The 27,502-nt window shown below is 31.1% G+C and overlaps 2 protein-coding genes across 2 annotated transcripts; both read left to right on the top strand.

Annotated features, from left to right (window-relative positions):
* Window positions 1-1,622: 1,622 nt before the first annotated feature.
* LOC108829897 (DNA (cytosine-5)-methyltransferase 1-like) lies at window positions 1,623-7,184 on the top strand. Its single transcript, XM_018603489.1, has 10 exons — window positions 1,623-4,538; window positions 4,650-4,814; window positions 4,968-5,163; window positions 5,251-5,362; window positions 5,450-5,597; window positions 5,682-5,879; window positions 5,957-6,235; window positions 6,330-6,491; window positions 6,581-6,796; window positions 7,038-7,184. The coding sequence occupies exons 1-10, from the start codon at window positions 1,623-1,625 to the stop codon at window positions 7,182-7,184; spliced, it is 4,539 nt and encodes a 1,512-aa protein (XP_018458991.1).
* Window positions 7,185-14,923: 7,739 nt separating this feature from the next.
* Window positions 14,924-15,652, top strand: LOC108829887 (secreted RxLR effector protein 161-like). The gene has a single exon (XM_018603475.1). It carries the CDS (start codon window positions 14,924-14,926, stop codon window positions 15,650-15,652), a length of 729 nt encoding a protein of 242 aa, XP_018458977.1.
* The last annotated feature ends 11,850 nt before the right edge of the window (window positions 15,653-27,502 follow it).

Raw genomic sequence — 27,502 nt, 5'->3', positions numbered from 1 at the left:
AAACCTATTTTCGTGGCTGAAATATGCAATATTATCTGCTAAAATGCAAAATCTTGATTTCTTTCCAAAAACATAAATTCTTGTTTATCTGTCAAATTTTGGTTTTTCAAAAAAAAAACATAAAATTTTGGTTCTCGAGAAATCGTAAATCTATTTACTCCAAAAAAACTTTCAATCTGTAATCAATAATATAAAATGCAATTAGTGGAAGAGAAAGGAATGAAATATGAAGAAAAATAGAATATATTTTTATTCCATTTATTCATGATCAAAACTGTAATGAAATGTTTTTCTTTGAATTCTGTATACTTTTTTTTTGGAATTGATGAAATGAATATTTTATTTCATCATTACAGAAAGAAAATATATCAAATAAATGGAATATATATTTTTTTTGTTTTTCACCAAAAACATAAAAGTCTGGTTCTCGTCGAAATCGTAAATCTTTACTCCAAAAACCTTTCAAGCTGTAATCAATAAATATAAAATGAAATTATTGGAAGAAAAAGGAAATAAATATGAAGAAAAATATTATATATTTTATTCCATTTATTCATGATCAAAATTGTAATGAAATGATTTTCTTTGAATTCTGTATACCTTTTTATGGAATTGATGAAATTAATATTTTATTTCATTCATTACAGAAAGGAAATATATCAAATAAATGGAATAGATAATTTTTTTTTTTGTTTTTCACCAAAAACATAAAATTTTGGTTCTCGCTGAAATTGTAAATCTTTACTCCAAAAAACTTTCAAACTGTAATCAATAAATATAAAATGAAATTAGAGGAAGAAAAAGGAATGAAATATGAAGAAAAATAGAATATATTTCATTCCATTTATTCATGATCAAAATTGTAATGAAATGATTTTCTTTGAATTCTGTATACTTTTTATGGAATTGATGAGATGAATATTTTGTTTCATTCATTAGAGAAAGGAAATATATCAAATAAATGGAATAGGGAATTTTACACTATTTCATTCCAAAATTGACACTCCAATTGCAGCCTTATATCAAAACATATAAAATCTTGTTTGCCCAAAAATAAAATAAAATATCCAGTTGTACATGATATTTGTGTTTCCAGCCCATGCAAATTCAAAAGACATTCAGGCATTTCAAGGCGTTTTTAGTTATTATTTTACGAAAAAATGTTTAAGCACCGATGATTGGTGCATGTCGTTTCACTTTGTCTCATCTTCTTCATATACACTCTTCAACCTATCCTCAAGGCCTATCTGCCTCATAGCCGCCTCACTCACTAGCCCTCTATCTTCAATCGCTCTCCTCTCGACCTAACGTAAGCTTTCTTCTGCTCCGATCTCAAAGTAGAGTCATTTTTAAAGCCTAGCTCTCTCTCTCATTGTTCATCATTTTAACCTAATTTCGAATGATCCATCCTGAAATTCCCTTTTGATTCAAGTTTTTTTCCGCATCGAGCATCCATCGCACTGTTTCGGTTTCGAATTTTTTCACAATTTCAACCTAGATTCATAGGATTCTACTGAATTTTCTGTGATTACGGTTGTTTCATGGCGATATGATGTTTGATTCTCATTTCTTGGGTTTCGATCATGATTTTGAGTAATTCTTCTTTTTATAGGTTTTGAAAAATGGTGAGAAATGAAACCAGGGCTGGGAAGCAGAAGAAGAGACCTCTTCCAGAGAGCAAAGAGTCAGATTACGACGATGATCTCTCCATGAGGCAGACAAGGCCAAAGCGAGCTGCAGCATGCACAAACTTTAAGGAGAAATCCGTCCGTATCTCCGAGAGATCCGCCACCGTTGCAGCAAAGCAGCACCAGACTGTGGAGGACGAGATTGTAGCTCTACACTTGACAGATTCTTCTCCGCAGAGCTGCGGCGAAGACGAGCCTCACCAAACCAGGAGGCTTACCGATTTCGTTTTACATGATACTGACGGAGTTTCGCAGGCTGTGGAGATGGTGGAACACGGTGACATGTTCATCACGGGCCTGATCTTGCCTTCCGGTGAATGTTTTGATAAGGAGAAAGCGAAGGGCGTGAGGTGTGAAGGTTTTGGACGTGTTGATAATTGGAGCATCTCTGGGTATGAAGATGGTTCCCCAGTGGTGTGGGTGACGACCTCTCTGGCGGATTACAAATGTGTTAAGCCTGCTACTAGCTACAAGAAGGTGTATGATTATTTCTTCCAGAAGGCATATGCCTCAGTGGAGGTTTACAAGAAAGTGGCCAAGTCTAACTTGATGAGTCTTGATGAGTTGCTTGTGGCAGTTGCGAGGACTATGAGCCTGGAGACTAAGTGCTTTTCTAGTGATTACTTGGCCATCAAAAATTTTGTTATATCCCAAGGAGAATTCATATATAACCAGCTTGCGGGTTTGGATGATACGGTCAAGCAAGACGATGCAAGATTTGTTGAGATTCCTGTACTCGCTGCTCTCAGAGATGCGAGTAGTCGCATACTTGAATATGATGCTGGGAAACCTTCTAATGGGGTCCTGAGGATTGATGGAGTTTCTGAGAGGAAGGCCATGACATCTGATCAACAACTGGTTGACACGGATGAACAATTTGCTCGACTTGTACAAGATGAAGAGTATATGAAATTTATGCAACGGCCCAGAAAAAACAGCATCTCAGCTGCTTCTTCAGGTAAGGGTTACATAATGACCACTGAAGATGAGATCGCCAGTGATTATCCTCTCCCAGCTCATTATAAGAATTCCCAAGTTGAAACTGATGAGCTTTTATTATACGAGGATGATTACTACGAGGTTGACATCGATGAGCTTCCTCGCAAGATGCTTCACAATTGGGCACTTTACGACATTGATTCAAGGTTGATATCCCTGGAGCTTCTCCCGGTGAAGCCTTGTGATGATATCGATGTAACCATCTTTGGATCTGGTTTAATGGCAGATGATCAAGGGATCTGGATTGATCTAGATGATCAAACTACCTCTATGCCGTCAGAGAAACATGAAGGAATACCCATATTCCTCAGTCAAATAAAGGAATGGATGATTGAGTATGGGGTGTCAACGATCTCGGTTTCAATACGAACAGATGCAGCCTGGTATCGACTTGGTAAACCGTCAAAGCAATACTCCCCTTGGTTTGAACCTATTCTGAAAACCGCAAGGGTTGTCATAAGCATTTTTGGTCTCCTGGAGAAGGAAACTAGAATGGCTAGGCTTTCATTTGAAGATGTCATAAGAAGAGTGTCTGAGTTTGAGAATAACCATAAGGCTTACATTTCTTCTGATCGCTCGGCAGTTGACAGATATGTGGTTGGCCATGGGCAAATAATGTTGCAGATGTTTTCAGAGTTTCCTAACAAGGAGATCGGAAAGTGTTCATTTATTACTGGTCTTGCAAATAAAAGGGCAGAAAAGCACAACACAAGATGGACCATCAAAAAGAAGAAAATTTTACTGAAAGTGAATTTGAATCCAAGGGCAGGTATGGCACCTATATCCAAGAGGAAGGCTATGCAAGCAACAACAACTTGCCTGATCAACAGAATCTGGGGCGAGTTTTACTCCATTTACTCTCCAGAGGAGCCATTGCAGGCAGTTTGTGCAGAAGAGGAGGACGAAGAGGAGGAAAATGAAGAAGATGACACAGAGGAAACTGAACCTGAACCTGTTGAGGTTGAAGGGTCTAATACTCTTCCAAAGAAAATTCTAGGCAGTTGTGGAAAAATGGAAACAATATGGGATGGTGAGAGTCTAGGTAAAACTTCTGCTGGTGAGCCTCTCTATCGACAAGCCCTCCTTGAAGGGGAAATAGTGGCTGTAGGTGGTGCTGTCACCGTGGAAGTCGACGAAGTTCAATCCATCTACTTTGTGGAGTACATGTTTGAAAGTTCAGATCACTGCAAAATGCTACATGGAAGACGTTTACAAAGAGGGTCTGAGACTGTTCTAGAGAATGCTGCTAACGAGAGGGAACTATTCTTGACAAACGAATGCATGACTCTGCATTTTAAGGACATAAAAGGGACAGTTTGTTTCGAGATTCGAAAAAGACCATGGGGGCATCAGTTTAGGAAAGAGAATACCACTGCAGATAAGCTGGACCGGGCAAGAGCAGAAGAACGAAATGCAAAAGACATGCCTAAGGAATACTTCTGCAAGAGTTTGTATTCACCTGGGAGAGGAGGTTTCTTTAGTCTTCCACTCAGTGATATGGGCTGTGCTTCTGGATCGTGCACTTCATGCAGAATAAGAGATGATGAAGAGGAGAGGAAAAAGATCAAACTCAACGCTTCAAAGACTGGTTTTTCTTCCTATGGGGTTGACTATTGCGCTGATGATTTTGTCTACGTATACCCCGACTGTATCAATGGATCGAAGAAGGCTAATGGGAAATTTAAGTCAGGGCGGAACATAGGGTTAAGAGCCTTTGTTGTATGCCAACTTCTTGAGATCATTTTCCCAAAGAAATCTAGAAAGGGTTGTTCCTTTGAGGTTAATGTCCGAAGGTTTTATAGGCCTGAAGATATATCTGAAGGAAAGGCCTATGCATCAGACATCCGAGAGGTAGTAATTATTTGTTCCGTAATATTATTACATTTGTTCGTTCCTTCATAAGTTTAGCTTACTCTGGTTTTTTTATTTTTTTATTTTTTCCTTTTTTGCAATATGTTTTAGTTGTATTACAGCGAGGACACATATGTTCTCCAACCAGAGGCTCTAAAGGGAAAATGTGAAGTAAGAAAGAAAAATGATATGCCCTCATGCCGTGAGTATCCAATATTGGATAATATTTTCTTCTGTGAACAAATATATGACCCATCAAAAGGTTCGGTCAAGCAGGTATATACTATTTCACTCTTTTTGTTTGCACTTAATTAATTTGTACTCCAGTTTAAAAAACAGAAATATATTGTTTATATAATCATTTATTATGATTGTTGTTGCTGTTTCCAATACAAAGTTGAAGTGTGTCTCTTAACTATCTTGTAGCAGTTGCCCGTCAATACCAAGCCGAAGTTCTCTGCTATTAAGGACAACACACTTTTAAGAAAGGAAAAGGGGAAGGGAGTAGAGAGTGAAACTGGTTCTGCTATTGTCAAGCCTGATGAGGTACCTAAAGAGATGCGTCTGTCGAGCCTAGATATTTTTGCTGGTTGTGGTGGCCTGTCTCAGGGACTGGAAAAAGCAGGTATCTATTGTCTCCAGCCAATACATTATTAACCAAAATGCCTTGAACGAGTTGTATTTATGTGCATGCTTTTATCATGTTTACAAGGTGCATCTACAACAAAGTGGGCAATCGAATATGATGAGCCAGCTGGGGAGGCTTTTAGAAAAAACCATCCCGAAACAACAGTTATTGTTGATAACTGCAATGTGATTCTTAGGTAAATAGTCGACAAGATACACTGCTTTACTCACTCTCAATGTGGATGTGTCTTGTGTTGTGATCAGTTGTTTGAGCTTATCTGCAGGGCTATAATGGAGAAATGTGGAGATCAAGATGAGTGTATCTCTACTACAGAAGCTAATGAACTAGCTGCTAAACTTGATGAGGACCAGAAGCGTACTCTACCACTGCCTGGTCAAGTAGATTTCATCAACGGAGGCCCTCCATGTCAGGTATATACATATATTAAGATTGTTGCTATACAAAATTTTTGTTTGCAGAAGTGGAGAGAGACCTTAATCTATGAAATTTGGCAGGGGTTCTCTGGTATGAACCGGTTTAGCCAAAGCCCATGGAGTAAAGTTCAGTGTCAAATGATATTAGCATTCTTGTCTTTTGCTGATTATTTCCGGCCAAAATACTTTCTCCTGGAGAACGTTAGGAACTTTGTCTCATATAGTAAAGGGCAGATGTTTAAACTCACTCTGGCTTCTCTTCTCGAAATGGGTTACCAGGTAAAAGACTCCTCCTGTTTATCTCCGCAATGTGAAATAGAACTCAAAGTCTGTGCCTAATATGATATGTTTGTCAGGTGAGATTTGGGGTCTTGGAGGCAGGTGCATATGGGGTTTCTCAATCTCGCAAAAGAGCTTTTATATGGGCAGCTGCACCGGAAGAAGTCCTTCCCGAATGGCCTGAGCCAATGCATGTCTTTAATGTTTCAGAGTTGACAATCTCACTATCCAAAGGTTTACGCTATGCTGCTGTTCGTAGTACCCAACAGGGAGCACCTTTCCGTCCAATAACCGTCAGAGACACAATCGGCGATCTTCCACCAGTAGAAAATGGGGAATCCAAGATAAACAAAGAGGTATGCTTGATATAACACACACACAGATCAGGATGAATAAATAGTTTTTTTATCTTATGACACATATCAAAACATGTCTTGTTTGTTGTTGCAGTATCAAAATGATTCAATCTCGTGGTTCCAAAAGGAGATAAGAGGAAACAAGAATGTTCTCATTGATCACATCAGCCAAAAGATGAACGAACACAACCTTATAAGATGTAAAAGAATCCCAAAGAGGCCAGGTGCTGATTGGCGTGACCTCCCAGAGGAAAAGGTCAGAGTCTTAGCATAAGACTCTTATGCATATCTGACGAAGACAAACTTACTAAATTCAATTTTTTATTTTTTTAACTCTAATTACAGGTGACGTTATCTACTGGAATGGTGGTGGATTTGATTCCAAATCTACTAAAAACGGCTCATCTACACAACCAGTGGAAAGGACTGTTTGGGCGGTTAGATTGGGAAGGCAACTTTCCAACTTGCACTACTGAACCTGGGCCAATGAGAAAGGTTGGTATGTGCTTCCACCCTGACCAAGACAGGATACTCACTGTCCGTGAATACGCCCGATGTCAGGTAATAAATGAACATTATTCATTATTAATTAAAATTTTAGGAGCGCGTATGAAATTGATAAAATATTTATTGTTATTACTTTGAAAAATACAATAAAAGCTACATAAAACAAAAGTTAAAAAAATTTAACACTGAGAATTAAAATTAGCATCTGTAAAAATGCCAAATATTAAGAAAGAGAGTAAGTATTTTGTTCCACGTCAAGTAAAGAAATTGATTTGGTTATGCAAAATTGTGGCAGGGGTTTCCGGATAGCTATGAGTTCGAAGGGGACATAGCACACAAGCATAGGCAGATTGGGAATGCAGTGCCTCCACCTTTGGCATTTGCTCTTGGTCGCAAACTCAAAGAAGCAGTACAGATCAATAAGTGTGCCAAAAGTAATTAGTTTTGATTTTTTCTCTTTATAGTTTATTCATTGTGATAAACCTCATCTTGAAACTCAATAGTCATACTTACATTACATAGTTTCTTGATTCGAAGTTGTGTTCGTTGAAACATTGTTGTTATCGTTGCTCTTGTGTTATTCTCTTTCTAAGATACGTGATGGCTCCATTTACATCATGATTATCATTCATAAATAGGCTCTGTTAATTAAACATATCAGGACAGTGGCAAATCTGTTTTTATGTCTTAGCCGACTACTTTCGGCTCATTAACGTTGATTTTGTTGTAGTTTTATTTATTTTTCCGCTGCTGACGACAACGTTCATATGAGGAACAAGACCATAAACTATTTTCGATTAACACATCTGCATGGTTGAGTTACCTTCATTGTTTTTTTGTGGTAAATATGTTAAGATTTATTACCGATTTAAAATTTTTGACAGACAATAATACAGAGAAAACTAGTAGTAGAAAAAAATACAACCACTAAACTAACTAAAACCGAAACTATATGCTAGAATAAAACTAGATTGGAAGTGACTAAAAAACCTCGAAGAGGAGCAACCCGCCTTTTAAACTCCAAAGCGTTGGATCAACAATAGAAAAGACACTGATTTCGTCTTAGTTGCCACAAGTGCAATAGAAAGGCCACTCGAAAACCATATCCACACCTACAACTTCCTTGACTACCACCGCTAATACGCAAAAACTGAGAACAACAAACTCACATAGAGGCCCGGGAAAATGCACAAGGAACAGAAGACTCGGCCCGATGAAAACCGGAGATCCCGGATAAAGATACAGCCTTGTGTCGTGACTGCGCCAATCTAGCCGGAACCTTTTCAGCACGGATAGCAACTCCACATCACCACATAAAAATACGCTCATTCGATCGAGAGAGCCGCTGCACCCGGAATTTTGAAGGAAGATCTACTATCTGGGAGGAAAACAACAGCACAACCACCACCATACCAAGCACTTATTTGTTGAACGGTGCATATGGCGGTCTCATGAGTACCACCACGTCTGCAATCTTCTTGGCATTTAGGTAAAGAGCACTTATCAACCCGTACGCGGCATGGCCTTGACTGTTACACGACACTTTTCCTCTTGACATTTGAATTAATATCAAACCTCAAATCAGTTGTTAACATTCACCAAATACTTAATTAATTGTTTTATTTTCTATTTTCTTTAGTTTGACTCTCGTTGAGAGGACATGTTTATGCCCCTCAAGGGTATCACCAAGCACAGCATCTGGCTCAGAGGGATTAGTTGGGGCTAAGGCCTGAATTACCTCATGACTATAACAAAATGTATGTTTTAGAATTTTTAACAAATCAAATTTCAACACATTCAACTATTTTTTTTGCAATTTACAGCTTACATTATTACTTTATAAAAATTGCATTGTTTTTTTAGAACATATATCATTTTGAATCTGATGAAGTATTTTGAAAAGTATTTTGTAACTAAATCAAAACATAAATAAAACAATATAATGATTGAAAAAAATTAAGAAATATTGAGACTGAGGATCATAGTAAAATTGAAGGTAATGGTTAGAGTATGAGGGTAAGCGTGATATAAATAACAAATTAGTTTAACTATAAATTTGAATTTTATTTAGAGTTATAATAAAATCTGTTGAGAACAAAATCTAACAAAATCTTATCAAATTTCTATTTTTTTATAAATTAGTGAATTTTACATTTCGTAATTAAAAATATAAAACTAATATAAATTAATTTTAGTCAAGATTCTATCATAAACGGAAAATATAAAATTCTAAACTATTTTATAAATTTTCTAATTATAGTATATATTTTTGTTAATGTAGAAGTTCTATATGAATTAAATACAATACAATTATATTAAATTGATAAATTAACATATTTTTATTTGTAAATACTTTTATTTAAATAGTTTATCATTTATACCGCTAAAACGAATTAAGCAATGTAATATTAAAAACAGAAAATAAAATTATTAACATATGTTAAAATTTTAGATCTACAACTATATATTATATTTTTTTTATCTTGAAACTCACAACAGTATATTATCTAAAATGATTATATATAAATATTTTAATATATATAACTAACTTTTATTTCATGTACTATTTACAAAATATGATAGTAGAAAACATTAAAATTTAATAATGCATTATAGATATTAATGACAAATCAATTATAACTATAAAAGTTAATGTATATTTTAATTATAAAAAATATGTTCAGAAAATATAAAAAAATCTTTTCAAATATTTAAATATTTTTATAAAATAATGAATTAGTTTAGTATGTGTAATTTTCCAAATTTCTTTTAACAATATATACAATTTTGAAAAAAAAATATTCCAAATTTAAAATGACAATATTCAAAATTTTACAAAATAGAATATGATCAATGCTAAAGTCTATTTTTTAAAATGCAACACGAAAAAAAAATTATGCTGTAAAAATTAAAAATAACATAATATTTTAAAATCTTAATTTAATAAAAAAAATAAGAAAACTTAATGCCATGACATCCAAAAATATCCTATATCGATAAAATCTATTAAAATAGTATGATAGATATTACTATGTATAAAATTTATTAAAATAATAGAGATTTATCATTTAAACAAAACAATTTATTTACATATAAAATCTCACAAAATACTGAAGTGATATAAGTTAAAGTCTATTTTAAACATTACATGGAGCTATAAATGATTCTAAAGTGATATCATTTCTATAGTATAAATAACTAAAATTTAAAAATTTATTTTATATCAAATGTGAAAATTAAGAAAGAAAAATTGAAGGAGATTCTTTATTTAATTATTTCATATTATGAATTTATTGTGCCGAATTCAAGAACATATTAGTAAGTAATAACAACTATAACAAAGTAAGAAACATATATAATAAGATTATAGAATTACAACACTAAAATACAAATTATATATTTAAAACAAAATCATTTATGATAACATTAAAGTTATATATTTATAAATAAAAAAATCCGCACGAACGTGCGAGTGAAATTCTAGTTTGTTTTAGGATTGGTGTTACACAATGCAACACGTACTGATATAAGTAAAATCATACGTACTAGCTCACACATGTGCTAATAGACTTTTTTGGGTTCAGCCCCTATGGTGAACCTTTAGGTTCAACAACCAATAGAAAATTGTCATTTTAGATTCAATATTTTTTAATTAAGGAAACAAAATAACTTGCTAAACTATATAATGTTTTTAAAATAAAAAAAATAGATAAATAAATAATAATAGTTGTCAAAAATATATACTTTTTAAAAATATATGTTGTTAAGATTTAGTGTTTAAGATTTATAGTTTAGAATTTATCCAGATGTTTAGTGTATTTCCAAGCGTTTAGGTTTACCCAAAGGTTTAGGGTTTACCTAGGGGTTTAGGGATTAGAATTAGAGTTTAGGGTTTAGTGTTTTGTTGACAACATTAAAAAAAAATTAAATTCGTTTTTATACTATTTTTATTTATCTTTAAATTTTATTTTGAAAACATAATATAATTTGGCAAGTTATTTTGTTTCTTTAGTTAAAAGATATTAAATCTAAAATGACAAGTTTCTATTGGTCGGTAAACCTAAAGGTTCACCCTAAGAGGCGAACCCAAGAATAACTCGTGTTAATATATGTGAATTTGTCGTCTAATGAAGGTGAATCCAGTGATCATGTGCTCTCTTTAATTTCAAACCTTGCAATTTTGTCTCATTGCATGTCGGGTAAACCACCGAATGTCTTGTTTGCCTATCACGGGAGCTTACTCTATGTTCTTACTCATCAATTATCTTCTTCTTGATTCCCTTCAACTTCTTTTACATATGAAAAGTCAACTTTTGATGGCTACATATACATGAGGCCCGCCAAAAAAAACTAAATCCATGTATTAAATCATCTTACCTTTCCCCTCAACTGATTCAGATTACTTTCTATTTTCAGTCCAGATTCGAACTATATGTTAACGTCGGTAATGAAAATTGATGCTCGGTCGGTTAATTAGTCGTAACATAATTGGATAGTGAAGTTTCTTTCATGCATGATAAAAGCAGCAATCAACATTCATGCATGTGTGATGTTCCTGGAAAACCTTACTTGCAAGTGACAAATTTATATTCAGCTGATACTAAATTCCACCTTCTTATTTATAAAGCGAATGAAAAAGTCGTAAATGTATGTTGGTTCGTTGGCGTTTTGGTCTGGAGGGATGTTTTAAAACCTAAGGAAGAAGGTGTTTTTGTTGAACTATAATCAAATCTTGTTAGTATAAAGTTAGATTTGTATAAGTTAGTAACAAGCGAAAAGTCACATTTGTATAAGTTAGTTATAAGTGAAGAGTCACCTTATTTCTAAAAATTGTGTATTAACCATTTAAGAGTTGTGTCTTGAATAAATATAGATCGAGTATGCCTATAACAACAATTCATTGAGTCTAATATAATAAGTTTCAGTTATACTTTGTTTTTCTTTTACAGAACAGAGCAAATTAATTATATTCATATTCATATTTTGTTTCATTTCTTTTTATAAATCATAAACACTCATAAAAATCATTATGGTATCAAAGCTTTACAGCTGAGAAGACAAAACAGAAAGCAATATTAAAAAAAAAAAAAAAAGAAGAGAGCATTAATCAGAAATAGTCATGTTGTTAATCAGAGATCGTGATATTGATAACCATAGATTGTGATATTGATAATCAGGAGATCATCGTATTGACAATCAAAAAAAAATCACATACTTGATCACAAAAGGCAAGAAAATGCAAAATCAAGTGATCCGGGGAAAAGTACAATTTCTGGAGCATTAAAATGACAACCATTTCAAAAACCAGAAATCTATGGTATGTGGTTGAAGAAGGGGGTGTCGGTTGAACGGGTACGAGAGGAAGAAACCCTTGAAACTGAAAATGCAAGAAAGCTTAGAGAAGAAGCAATTTTGAACGATACAATGACACTGTAAATTTTCCAAACTGCCGTTAAGGCTATCACGCATTGCAGCAGCATCAACTTCAAAAGAAGCATGTGATGCATTGAGGTTCTCCTCAATTTCGTTTGATTAAACTTCAAACGTTGTGAAGGGAATATGAGAATCTAAAGATGTATGATAACAAAGAGATTAAGACTTTCACCGAGAAAATTGTCTTGGCAAATCAGTTAATTTATCATGGTGAAAATAAAACTGATTCTCAACTCATACAGAAGATACTCATCTCTCTCCCAGCCAAATTCGATAGTATTATTAGCATTATGGAGCAAACTCGCGATCTGACTTCACTAACAATGACAGAATGAATAGGTATTCTAAAGGCTCATGAAGCAAGGTTGTCTGCAAGAGAAGAAAGCACAAATGAAGGAGCATTCAATTCTCGAGCAAAAGGAAGAGATTCTGGTTTCAAACAAGATAACTCAAAGCGTCATGGAGACAAGAAGTGGTGCGGTTTTTGCAAGAAAAACAACCACACAGAAAGTGAATGTCTAAAAAAAACAGAAGAATGATGATCCAAGGAAGGATCACAGAAGTAACAAGAAATGTTATAACTATGGTAAATTATGCCACTTTTCAAGTTCGTGCTACTCAAAGAAAAAGGATAAGGCACATGTAAGTCTCAAAGAGGAAGACTTGAATGAAGACCATATGTTGTTCAGTGCAAGTGAAGCAACAACAACATTAAGGGAGGATATTTTGTTAGTAGACAGTGGATGCACTAATCATATGAAAAAGGAGGAGAAATACTTCTCAAGACTTGATAGAAGTATCAAGGTTCCGATAAAAATCATAAATGGAAGCATAGTCATGACAACAGGTAAAGGAGACATTACTGTCATGACAAATTGTGGCAAGAGGACCATCAGGAATGTGTTCTTGGTTCCGGGTTTGGCGAAAATTTTGCTGAGTGTTCTACAAATTGTTTCAAGCGGATACCGGGTGAATTTCCAAGAGAAGATATGCATCCAAGAGAATGCAAAAGGAAGGAGGATAATGGATATCTCAATGACTGACAAGAGCTACAGAATCAGGAAGAAGCCATGAGCGCAAGTGAGCAAAGAAAAATGGAGATATGACATAAGAGGCTTGGTCGTAGGCAACACAAGGTTGCAACAAATGCAAGACAAAGACTTGGTAAAGGGGTTACCAAAGTTTAATGCGAGGAGGAAACATGTGAGGCGTGTAGACTTGGAAAACAATCACACAAAAGCTTCCCAATGGAATCTCAAACTAAGACAAGAGAAAAGCTTGAGATTGTGCATATTGATGTATGTGGGGCAATGCAGCACCTATCTATTGATGGAAGCCGGTATTTTTTTCTATTTTTGGATGACTATACTCACATCTGTTGGGTATACTTCCTGAAACAAAAATCAGAAACATTCTTTATGTTCAAGAAGTTCAAAGAAATTGTGGAGAAGCAATCGAGTTGTACCATCAAGACATTGAGATGAGATGGAGGGGGTGAGTTCACTTCACAAGAATTCAACTGATTTTGTAAAGAAAAAGGAATCAATAAGCAAGTTACCTTGCCTTATTCACCACAACAAAATGGTGCAGCAGAGCGCATGAATAGGTCCTTGGTGGAGATGGCTAGAACGATGTTGTTGGAACAAGACTTACCGCTTAATTTATGAGCAGAGGCGACATACACTGCATCATATCTTCAGAACCATCTGCCATCAAAGGCAATAGAAGACGATGTGACTCCTATAGGGAAGTGGTGTGGACACAAGCCAGATGTGTCACACAAGAAAATTTTTAGTAGCATATGCTACATACATGTCTCGTATAAAAAGAGGAGGAAGTTAGACGTCAAGGTAAAACATAGAGTCTTTATTGGATATATCAATCAATCCAAAGGCTGTGGAGTTCTCCTCCTGGAAAATGAGAAGATTGAAGTATCAAGAGATGTAGAGTTTGAAGAAAACAAGAAGTGGGATTGGAAAAGGCAAGAAGAAGTCAAGAAGACATTAGAGTTGTCTATGGAAGACTCTCAATCGCCTAAGGAACAAACCGAAGGTACTTCCAGCCCTGTTTCCATTCAAAATAATGATCATGATACAAGTGATGAAGATGGAGAATCTTCTGAGCCACCAAAGAAGTTCAAGTCCATGACTGAAATCTTGGAAAAGGCACCAAGAGTAGAGGTTGAAGAGGCAGCTCAAGAAATAAAAGTCTGTCTTCATGCAAATGAAGAACCATATACTTACAATCAAGCATGTGGTAAGGAAAAATGGAGAAAGATCATGAATGAAAAAGTAGAGATGATTGAGAAGAACAAGACATGGGAACTAGTAGACAAACCCGAGAAGAAAATGTGATAAGTGTAAAGGGGATCTATAAGACCAAGACGGATGCAAGCAGATATCAGATCAAACACAAGGCGAGACTAGTTGCACAGGGGTTCTCTCAAGAATATGAAATTTACAATTTTGAGATATTTTTCCCAGTCCAAGATATGATACAATACGAGCCATACTTGTGTATGCAGCTCAAATGAAGTGGAGATTGTATCAAATGGACGTCAAGTCAGCTTTTCTCATTGTAGAACGAAAAGAAGAAGTTTATATCACACAACCACCTGGGTTTGTGATTGAAGGAAAATAAGAAAAGGGGTTAAAGCTACACAAAGCATTATCCGGTCTAAAACAAGCTCCACGATCTTGGTATGCAAGAATAGATTCATACTTCATTCAAAACGGTTTTGAAAGAAGTATGAATGGTGCGGCTTTGTACATCAAGAAGCAAAAAGAAGATGTTTTCGTAGTTAGCTTATATGTAGATGATATCATCATCGCAGGAAACAATGTCTATCTCATCAACACACTCAAGGAGAATATGAAGAATGAATTCGAGATGACGGATCTTGGATTGTTAAACTACTTTCTTGGAATGAAAGTAATCCAAGATAATCATGGCATATTTCTTTCACAAAAAAAATATGCAAACAAACTTATTGATAAATTTGGCATGAAAGGAAGCAAGAGCATTAGCACTCCACTCACACCGAAAGGAAAAGAAGTTGAAGATGACAAAGAGTATGGAGATCCGACTAAGTATAGAAGCAATGTCAGAGGGCTTTCGTATTTGTGTACATCAAGACCTGATGTGATGTACGCAAGTTCCTATCTCTTAAGATACATGTCATCACCTCGCGTGAAGCATTACCAAGAAGCCAAAAGGGTGTTAAGATATGTCAAAGGAACATCAAGTTTTGGAGTATTATTTATAAGTGTGGATACACCAAAATTGATAAGATACTCAGACAGTGACTGGGGTGGTTCTACGAAAGACAAGAAAAGCACATCAGGTTATGCTTTTAATCTTGGATCGGCTATGTTTTGTTGGCAGTCAAGTAAGCAACAAACTGTGGCTCAATCTACAACGGAGGCAAATTATATTTCCATATGTGCAGCAACAAACCAAGCAATATGGTTACAATGACTCATGGAGGAGTTTGGAATAATGTTTGAGGAAGGCGTTCCTAATTTATGTGATAATAAGTCGGCAATAGCTATTGGAAAGAATCCGGTGCAACATAGAAGAACAAAACACATAGAGATCAAATACCATTTTATACGTGAAGCCAAACATAAAGGACTCGTTCAACTTGAATATTGCAAAGGAGAATATCAACTCACAGATATCTTCACAAAGGCGTTGAGTGGTTCAAGGTTTAAAGATCTTAGAAGCAAGCTTGGAGTGAAGCCGAGATATGATTAAGAAGGAGTATTGAACTATAATCAAATCTTGTTAATATAAAGTTAGATTTGTATAAGTTAGTTACAAGGGAAGAGTCACATTTGTATAAGTTAGTTACAAGTGAAGAGTTACCTTATTTCTAAAAGTTGTATATTTTCTAACTAAGAGTTGTGTTCTTACAACTAAGAGTTGTGTCTTTACAATATATATTGGTTCATCTTTTATAAATATAGATCCAATATGTCTCATAACAACAATTCATTGAGTGTAATACAATAAGTTTCAGTTATAATCTGTTTTTTGTTCCATAACATAGCAAGTTAATTATATTCATATGTCGTTTCATTTCTTTTTATAAATCGTAAACACTAATAAGAATCAACAGTCTTGGCCTCAGATCACTAATAACAAGGTTACTTGTTTAAAGTTCTTTGGCGTTTGATATCTAGCAGATCATCTTTTTAGGTGAAATGGATACAAACCTATTTACTCAAGCAAGAGTCAATCTGGTCAGTCAAAGAAGAGATAAAAGGGATCTTGTATCTGGTGGAAAATACTAAAATTTAAAAATATGGTGAGGCAGTTCTGCAAAGTTGAGGTTAAAAATAGTGAAACTACTTGTTTTAGGTAAAATAATTGGTCATCGATGGGATGTTCGATTGAGTTACTTGGACCTCACAGTCAAATTTATATGGGAATAGGCAGGAATGACGCGGTTCTAACTGCTCTAACTAAGAGAAGAAGGAGAAACCATTGAACATACATGCTTGTAACAATCAAGCAAAATCTTCCATCTATAGTGTCCAGGATGCAGGGTAACCAAGGTGTATTCAGACAGAAATTTATCACGAGGATACTTGGAACCACATTCAGTCTACATCAAACAACGTTTATTGGCATAAAAGCTTCTGTTTTGACCAAGCTAACCCTAAATTTTAATTTTCTATGTAGTTTGCTTTACGCAACTGTCTAACCACTTGTATTGTATGACTACATGGAACATTGGTATAGATGTAAGTTGTGTCTCATACAATTAACACATAAAAACACGAGAACATATATTCTTCTCGTCTTCTCGTGTACTTATATTTCAACAATGTTGAGGAAACTGACTCAACATCTCTATGAAAACTAATTTTCTACAGATTGTGTTAAGTTTCATCGGCTTTCAACTTAGAACCAATTGGTAGTAAATATAGTGGTTCAAGTCCTCTATATATTACTCTAGTCTTTTACATATTTCTAATGTAAGATCTTCTCTTCAACACCGTTCTTCGAGATAATGATGCGTATAACCATTAATCAGAGATAATGTTTTATTTTCTAGTAGTCCATCATCTCTACAACAGACTGGTATTTAATTGTGAACTATGTGTCTCAGATAAAGGTAAACCGAGTGATACTCTTCCTTGCTTGGTATGTCATCCAAGTTGCAATCCACACAATATGGAGAGAAAAGAATGCTAGAAAACATGGTGAGCCACTGTCATCGTAGGAAGTCATCTTCAAACGAATTGACAACACTTACAAGAACAACCAATAAGCAAATGTCATTACAAAAGAACCATGCAGGATTTTGGGTCCTGCCTACCAATCATGGATTAGTGCTGTTTATTTTTAGATTGTTAAGTCCATGTGAAATGTTCTTTCTTTCTTTTAGAAAAAGTCAGTAAACAAGTAAAGAAAGCGGTAAACAAGTTTATTTTTCAGTTAAATTTAATAGTATATTATTTTTAAAACTAAATTGATTCATTAATTACCAATATGCCATTTTACATGATAGTACAATTTATTTTAGTTATCAGTAAAATATATACTATTTACTGATCGTGGTCTTGTCACCAGTTTATCAGTTTACAATAAATTTTGTTATCTAGGAAGCAACCCCTTACTAAACCTTTGCATATATAACATCTACTTTTTTCCCATCATAGTAATACCATCACTAATAACAAGAATAGTTTATTGTGAGTTATGTTGTTAAAGAGCGTTAGGATCAACCATAAGATTTTTGAGACCGCAGTAATTTAGTAAAGATTTCAATAATTTTTTTAAACAATAAAGAACTTATATCTAAATAATTTTTTCACCAAATTTGGGGGATATAAAAAAATGTTTCATTTGGTTTCGTCTATAACCGGGCTCCAAAGGGCGTGTATGAATAGGATTATGTACTGTGATTAGCATTAAGATCTCTCATTAGGAATACATATTTATTGTCACATCCACACATGTTAATCTGGAATCCAATTAGAGTTCACATATACTCCTGTATCAAAATAAGTGAAGTTTAAGATTTTTGCACTTTGATTAATAAATTATTTAGTCTTTGTCGTTTACTTAAAAATAACAATAATTATAGTTAATCTAACCAATGAAAAATCATACTGCAGAATACAAATGATCAAAAGTATTAAATTACATTTATTTTTGCATAGAAACTTGAAAACATCACTTAAAATGAAATAAAAATCAATACAATTAAAACAGCATATTTTTTTGACATTCCCTCAAATTTTATAAATATTTACAGATGAATGCCATTACCTATTAATTATTAATTATATTAAATATTTATCTAACACAAATTAAGGAAACAACTTTTTCTTTTTCTTTTTAAAAGGAACCAACAGTTATCTTGGTATATTTTTAATGTACGCCATGTAACCACGTATAAATCATATTCATATAATCATATCGTAATGCACCTTAATATAACAATCTCAGAAATATGTTAGAACATTATATATTAGGCCTAATAATTTACTTGACTTTTTTACATACTGAACTCCGTGAACGAAGACAGCAACTTCAAACCAAATAAAACGTACATATATATATATTTTTTTTTAAAAATCAAACGTTCATATTTGAATGTTTATTTTGATACTTTTTTTTAAACTCAGTTCATTTGAACTATACCATAAAATCTAAATACTTTCTAACAAACACAATACCTATATTTTTGTTTTGAAGCACCCACAATACCAACCATAAAAAAACCTAAACCCTTAAACTATTTTTGACATTGAATTTCATGATACACAATTAATATTATATCTAAAAAAAAGTCAAATAATGGAACATATCGATTTTATGGTTTGGCACAGAATATTGAATAATAAAAATATACATATTTAATATTTACTTTTAAATAATAAAAATCATAATTAATAAGTAACTATAAATAAAAACGAATATTAGTTCATTTTCATTTATATAATAAGAAAAAAGTTTCTATAATATTTTTATATACATAATTTATTCTGTAATTAAATTACTACGTACACCAAGTAATAAATATAAAGTAACTTAATCCATTTAAAATAAACAAAAAAACATTGAAAAAGTTCTAATAGCATGTGAAAAATAAAAGTAAACTAAATAAACAAATAAGCAATTATATTTATTTCAAACTTAAATCACTAAATTGTAATAACCGTATATGAATCATTGATGGTCAATATATTTCTATTTTAGTATACATCCTCTCAAATATTGATCTATTATGCTTACAAAAAAATGATATATTAGTTTGACTAAAAATTTGTAAGGCTTACTTTGTTAAAACTAGAGTAACACATTCATAATGTATCCACCATTCATCTAAACATTCATGAATTATAATACTTTAAATTTGAAAATTTATGTCAAATTGTATTACATAATGGTTCATGCATAGATTCAACCGGTAACCAGTCAGGTTTTAGCGGTCTTTGTGGGTTTTTTTAGAATTTTGAAATAACGAGTTTAACTAGATTACATATAGAGTCATCGGTTTTATTGGTTTAACCGTAGGTCCGGACATGAAACACTGAATATAACACTTCATAACATTTTAAATATAAATATACAATCAAAAATATAAATTTATATCATTCGAAAATATTTCTGCACTTTTCAAAACGCGGATCTAAATCTAGTAGTTTCTTAAAACATCACTTAAAATGATACGGAATGAGTATATCTCTGTCTAATTAACCAGAATCGATATAGTAACTGACACCAAAGAATATAAAAGATTACATCTAAGAATTAATTTATATTATTATCTTCTTTATAAATACATTTTGTTCAGCACCGATCATAATTGCTTGTTATGCTAAGCAACAATCATTCGGAATTTTAGTTGATGGATTATGTTATTTCAACAGTAAAACTTGTTTTATTGATCTGTGTGGTCCCTCTGTTATCTCATTTTCACTATAAACTAAACTAGATTTTCTTTGATTTGGAGATCTTGTAACCCAGTGAGTGGTTAAGACTTCAAGATCTCACGTGACGCAGCATTGAGTCATCAGCGCGAAATCTAAACTTTTTTTATTATGAACCATACACTTCAAAATTATTTAATTTAATAACAGCGACAACTGTAATGTTTTTTCAAAAGGCTTGCAAACAGCCAAACACTGTAATATTGTTCTTGAAAATTAGTGTTATTCTTCACTCACGTCGGTACTCCGCATCTTCTTGGAGAATTCAGTTTCACTCTATGTATATATTTATTTAATTTGTAAGTTTGTACCCCTTTGTTTCACAATTTATGAAGTACTGAATTAAAGCATATGAACTAAGAAATTTAATTTTCTATAATACGCATTTTTGCAGTTGTAATTTAAAAATAATTAATCAATTATAAAAGAGTGAAAAATCTTATTGGTTAAACCATTTATAATAAATTTAATTTGACTTAAAATAAAAATTTATTTACAGTTTAAAACAACAAAAACCTTCTAAAACATTCAGCTACCGATATAGAAATTTCATTGGTTAATTAAAAATACCGTTAAGGTAATTAAATTGGAAGTGTATATAGTTTTGTAAGTATGAATTATTTTTATGTATATTTCTCTCTTCTCTTTTTCCATTTTACAAATTAATAATAAACTATCAATTAACATGGTATTGTATTCGTTTTGGCATTGGGCGATATTGAATTCAATATTCATTTGGCAGCATAAATTAGGCCTAGGCAAAAAAAACAAAACCGAAAGATCGCATCGGAACCAAACCGGAATATACCAACCGTTGATCTTCAAATAATTGAATGGTTCCTATATTTCTATATCCAATATAATCGAACCGAACTGGAATTGAACCGAGAATCAAACCAAAAGGGTATCCGAATATATAAAAATATTAATTATATATACATATAACATAACTAAATATATATTTACAACTAAAAATTTTCTTTAAAGAATCCAAGAATATCTGGAGATAACTACATTATTATAAAATATCCGAACTATCCGAATTATCTGAAAGTATCTGGATCCGAAATATCCAAACTAATCCAAAATATCCAAATTTTTTTTATCAAAATCATCATAATTATTTGATATTTTATCCTAAATAACCAATATTTTATCCGAATTACCCGAACTATCTGAGCCCGAATCAGAACCAAATGAGAACCGAAATTATTTCGGGTATTTTCCAGTTCCTAATTTTACTATACGAACCGAACCGAAAATATGTCAAGTGATCAATGGATTCTCTAACCCTATATCTGAATTATCCGAAACCTGAAATATCCGAACCGATACCTGAAATGCCCAAACCTAACATAAATGATGATTTTTAGTTAACAGCGGCTGAATTATTTAATGTCTGAATTATTTAATGTGTTGAGTATGTTTAATTTTGTGTAGAACTCTTTATTTTAAACAAAATCTGTAATACCATAGTAGTGATTAAACCGAAAGAAAATAGAAAGAAAGAGTTGTTGTCGGCGAAGATTTAGCCAAACTGGGGTCCGTCGCGTAAATAGAACGGTCAACTGTTAGTAGTCAATGTCTCAGTTAGAGTGGAGCCCATATGACTGTAAGACATTGATGACGGGCCCGGCCGTTGGTAGCCGACACCAACGGACCAACGTCCTTCCTGTATCTTCCGACATCAATTTTGTTCTTCTCCATTCAGAAAACCTTTATTGGAGATTCTTTTTGAAAAAAAAAAAAAAAAGATTTCATCACTACATATTTATCATTAACTAGGTGTATTTTTACGTCATGTACAAACATAAATTTTTAATTTTAATTAAAACTACTTTTACTAGATTTAGCAATTTAGAAAATTGATTAACATTTAACACTATTTTTACATTGAGTAATGTATTTAAATATAACATAAAATATTTTAAATATATACAAAAATAATTTTATTACTACCATCTTTGTTTTTATTTTAAAAATTAATAAAAACAAAAATAAATATTTTACAAACTTTTATATTATTACATTTTTGAAAAAAATTGTCAAAATATCTAAAACCAATTATCCATGTTATTATAATCTTAATATACAATATTGTTTTAAAAAATAATATGGTAATTGAACTTCTTAAAATGTAATTTTTTGAAATATATTTTTGTCAAGATAGATTAACTTTTGAAAATGTTAAAGAATTTACTTGATCTGATACATATGGATATGATGGGGCTGATGCAAACTAAGAGTATAGCTGGGAAGAGATATCTCCTAAGTCTAGTTGATTACTTCTCGCGGTTCACTTGGATCAAATTCATTCGGGAGAAGTCTCAAATTCATTCGGGAGAAATCTGGTACACTGGAAAGCTTCAAAATATGGGTTCTTCAAATCACAAATGACACAAAGAAGTTGAAGTAGATTCGCAATGGTCATGGGGGAGAATTCCAACACAGCATGTTACATCATAAATCATATCTATGTCAAGAAAGAACAACGAAGACTCCTTATGAGTTATGGAAGGGAAAAACGCTGAATTTCAGTTACTTTCGTGTCTTTGGTTGCAACTGCTATATATTGAACAATAAAGATCATCTCGGAAAGTTTGATGCATGAAGTGATGAAGGCATGTTCTTGGGTAGGCCCGTGCAAATCGAAAAATCAGATATCCGTGAAGTATGAAGCAAATCACAAATACTAAAACTATGCTACTATCCGCCTGATGTTCACTATGTCAAAAGCATACAAGAATATTTACATCAAAACAACACTGATATAGGGTTTCATCATCTTCACTTGGCTACTAAAAGTTCATATGTAAATGCCACTAAAGGTTCGTATCTAAATGCTTTCTACTTATATGGCATACCAATGTTATGCAGAGGAGAACTGGATATTGGAAAATATATTTAGATAAACTAAAATGGCGATAATAAGGGTGATCAGTGTTTTCAACAAATCAAAACATCTTTCTATGAAATACGTGTCAAACAACTACCATGTTACGTGGAAATACTGAAAACGTGAAATCGACAATTACATATTAACTCAGGAAAAACATGAAAAAAACAACTTATATTATTATTAAAAACAAATGAGGAAAATTATAGTCTTTAGTAAAATATATTTTTATTATAAATTTTCTTTGGGGTAAATTTTTGTCTTTCCTTTTATTAAAATTTGGGTAAATGTTTTCCCCACTTTTTCCTTTTTAAAATAAAAAAATAATAAAAATTATCTAATTCTTTAACATATCGTCTACCAATATGTAAATAAAAAATGAACGGTAATAAACAAAAATACATTATGGTTAACATACAAGTCTAATGCAGAATATTAAAAACTTCACTAAAATAGATCATCTGCAATGATGGAAAAATTATTACACCCATAGCAATCAAATAAACACAGTAGTATAATACTATAAAAATACTCAATATCATCATAGAAAATTATCATAAAAACATAAAATCCAAATTTATAAGAAAAATAATAACGACCGTTCTGCGCATAGTGCGGACAAATCCCTAGTAGCATAAATAATTTCCCTAGTAGCATAATTTTTGAATATTTTGCAAACTATATATGATTCATTCTATCTTATGTGATATATATATATATATATATATATATATATATATATATATATATATATATATATAAATAATAACGACCGTTCTGCGCATAGTGCGGACAAATCCCTAGTAGCATAAATAATTTCCCTAGTAGCATAATTTTTGAATATTTGCAAACTATATATGATTCATTCTATCTTATGTGATATATATATATATATATTAACATAAAATCAGTTTAATTACTAAATTAAATATAATAACATATATATATATATATATATATATATAATATTTTCATATTAGTAAAGTAAGTATAATATAAATTTAATTATCATTATCCTTAGAATTTTTAATTATTATGAAGATAATGATAAATTATACAGCTAAACCACTAACATTATCTATTATCTATTAAATTTTATAATTTAACATAAAAATCAATAAGTCAAAATTACAGAGAGCATGAAAATCAGTAAATTTACTTCTCTAATAAAAATATAGATAGATAAATGGTATAATATCCTTCATTCTACAAAAAAAAAACAGATTTCGGAAATAATACAATGGTAGAATGATAATTTACGCTATGTCATACTATCAATGTATCTAGGGTTGCACATTTTAACCATTATTTGATTTGATTCGTTATTTGTTTCGATTTAATCTGAAATTCCAGATATCCGTAAAATTTCGAAGCAAAGAAAATAATAAAAATTAATATATGTTAAAATCGAAGCAAATCACAAATATTATTTTTTTTTGGAAAGCGGATATTCAATCTGATCCAGCAATATATAAATATATGTATATCTTTCATTATATTTAGACTTTTAAATGTATAAAATTATATAAATATTATTTTGACATAAAAGGAAGAGAAAACATTTATGAAAAATATAAAGAGAAGAGAAACATTTATGACAATTATAATTTTTTAAAAGTTTTGTGTTATTATAATTGTTAACTAAGTTTAAAAATTTACAAAATTATGTATATTCACTTCTTCTTTTTATTTTGTATCTTATATATCATACAAAAAGATATTTTACAAAACAAATTTGTATCAAAATTTTAAGATTATTTGTATTAATCAAAATATAAAAGATATTCATAAGTATTCGTAAATATCCGCAAATATCTATTTATTTTTCGGATATCCATTTTTCTGAATATCCGTATTTTTCCGAAGAAAAAGAAATAAAAAATTAGATATTCGTGACATCCCCTATATATTAAAGGAAAAATATTTGAAAAATTGTAACCTCAATTTTGTAATAATTAAAAAGGACCCCAATGCTTAGGTATCACTCAATTAGGTTGTCAATTACATTCAATTGAAAAATAAGTAGGTCCACATATGATTTTTATATGTTGCAAGATACATTCGTTGATTAAAATATATGATATGATGATATGATATGATATTTACGATAGAAGCATTTATGATTGTTCCGCTACTATTTTTTTCCTTTTCTTATTTAAAACTTACGGAATTACCTTTAATGACTAATATATATATTTGACAATTAATGTTTCTAATAATAAAGATTTGATAACAATTTATATCTCCTCCATCATTTTTTGTTTAATTTTATATTATTAAAATAAATTAAACAATCGAATTAGCTATAAAATTAAAATTTATATTTTTCGTATATGTTATATTTTGAATTTTATAAAATGACAATAAATGACTAAAACTATTAAAAATTATTATGTTAAAAATTAATGATCAATGGTTTAACATTTTTATTATAAAAAGATACACATGATTTTAAAACCATATGAGTAAAAGGTATCATTTAATAATAAAACAAATATATATATATATATATTAAACTATATACCATATAAGATTACATCAATATTTTAATTTCAAAACTTTCAATGAATTTTCAAGAACATTTATAAATTATAAACTTATGGAATTTTTCACATTGAATTTTTTTATCAATGATTTAATATTTTGTTATAAAACGATATGAATTAAAACTGTATGATTATGAAGCTTCATTTAATAAATAACTATAAAATATAATTTATAAAATATACTATTCTTAGATAAGTAGATTGGCCCGTCTTAACTTATATTAAACTTTTATTAAACTAACTATCGAATTGATAAATAATGTACAAAAAAATCTCGCACTTTCCTTAAATAAAAGTTATGAAATTACCTAATATGATTAATGTATATATGAAAAGTAATTATTATGAATAATGAATGTTTGATAAAAAAGTTTGTATCTTAGTTCTTTTATTATTTATATTATTAAAAGATATTAAACAATCACATTAACTATATAATAAAAATATTTAAATTTTTCTTATATGTTATATTTTGAAATTTTGAAAATCTTTGTAAATTATTAGAAATTTGAAGATCTCACTTTGAAAATTTTATGATCAATAGCTTAATTTGTTTTGTTATAAGAATATACAAATAATCATAAAATTGTATTAATATGAATTTTTATTTAATAAATATTCAAATTAAATAATATGTATATATATATATATATATCCTAACAATTTTAAAGCAACAAAATTGGTTGCATCAATTTTAGTCGTTCAGTTGAAACCTTTCTAAACTATGTGAATGACTAAAGTCAAAGTAATTCGATTTGAAAATAATAATTAAGATGATGGCTCTAAAATCATTAAAATGGTTCTCAATGATGTGAAAATTAAATATTAAAAAAAATTGTAGGATATATTTTTTGTAATAAAAGTGACTTATTGACCACATTACAATTTTTATAGATATAAACATGGTGATAAAAAATTTAAGTCCAAATCGATGAGGCTCATCATAAATTCAAATAGATTTCGGTCCACAATTACACTTACAAATGTTCAGCTCAACATATCCCCTATCCCCTATCTATCTTATTAAAACAGAAACATTCTATTGGACCTAACATTTTTTTGATAAGTTTTTAAATTAAATACACATTCATACTTTATAGTTAAACTTAAATTAAATCACTAATGTTCCTTTCTTTATACTACTATCCATGTTTCCAAACAATACAATAATTAATATTACTTATTTTATATCTATCATCTATACTATTAAAGCAGAATCCCTCATAGGATTCTGCCTTTAATTTTGGAGATAATTACATTGCTATGCCACTCCTATATTTAATGAAACAAATCAATTAATGTAACAAATTCAATTCATATATCTTCTTGCTTTGAGCCGTAAATTTTTTGCCATCAATACTATTTTTCTATTTCTAAACAATTATTTTTTTACTTATTTATATCTTTCCTTAATTTTTCAGGCATGATTGACTGATTATAGGAATGTAATTATACGATTTACCTTTTACCATATGATTTCTAGAAAATGATTAAACATTTACTATATTATCACCTTTATAAACTCATTAATATAAACTATACGGCCTTTCTAAAGTGAATGACTTATTAATATAACTATTAATCTATAAAATTATTAACCTTTACTATACGAATGTTTTTATATCTATTTCATTTGCTTAATATGGAACACATGTTTCAATTTATATACTCTTTCCAAAAACGAAAACCTGTGACCTATATTGATAAGAGTTTTTAAAATATGATTGCTATACAATTGGCATCCCTTGATATTGGTATAGTTTGTTAAATTATATAATATCTATAATATAGTTCTCATATAAAATATTTAGGTTCCCATAACATTTATACAACATATATTAAATATTTCAATAAGAAATATGTTTGAAAATCGTGTTAATAGTATAGTCTAATAAAAAAAACTTAAAAACAGCATCTTCTTTAACCCATTTTTGTT

Source organism: Raphanus sativus, chromosome 1, assembly GCF_000801105.2.
Source record: "Raphanus sativus cultivar WK10039 chromosome 1, ASM80110v3, whole genome shotgun sequence".
Classification (NCBI taxonomy): Eukaryota; Viridiplantae; Streptophyta; class Magnoliopsida; order Brassicales; family Brassicaceae; genus Raphanus; species Raphanus sativus.
The sequence above is the reverse complement of the archived record's forward strand: the minus strand, read 5'-3'. Positions and strand labels throughout refer to the sequence as shown.

What these genes read in the sequence shown, in the direction of transcription:
- LOC108829897 (XM_018603489.1), top strand. Translation starts at nt 1,623, where the DNA reads ATGGTGAGAAATGAAACCAGGGCTGGGAAGCAGAAGAAGAGACCTCTT. An exon ending in ACGGAGGCCCTCCATGTCAG is followed by an intron (nt 5,598 to 5,681) that starts GTATATACATAT and finishes GAAATTTGGCAG; the next exon opens with GGGTTCTCTGGTATGAACCG. An exon ending in TTCTCGAAATGGGTTACCAG is followed by an intron (nt 5,880 to 5,956) that starts GTAAAAGACTCC and finishes TATGTTTGTCAG; the next exon opens with GTGAGATTTGGGGTCTTGGA.
- LOC108829887 (XM_018603475.1), top strand. Translation starts at nt 14,924, where the DNA reads ATGAATGGTGCGGCTTTGTACATCAAGAAGCAAAAAGAAGATGTTTTC.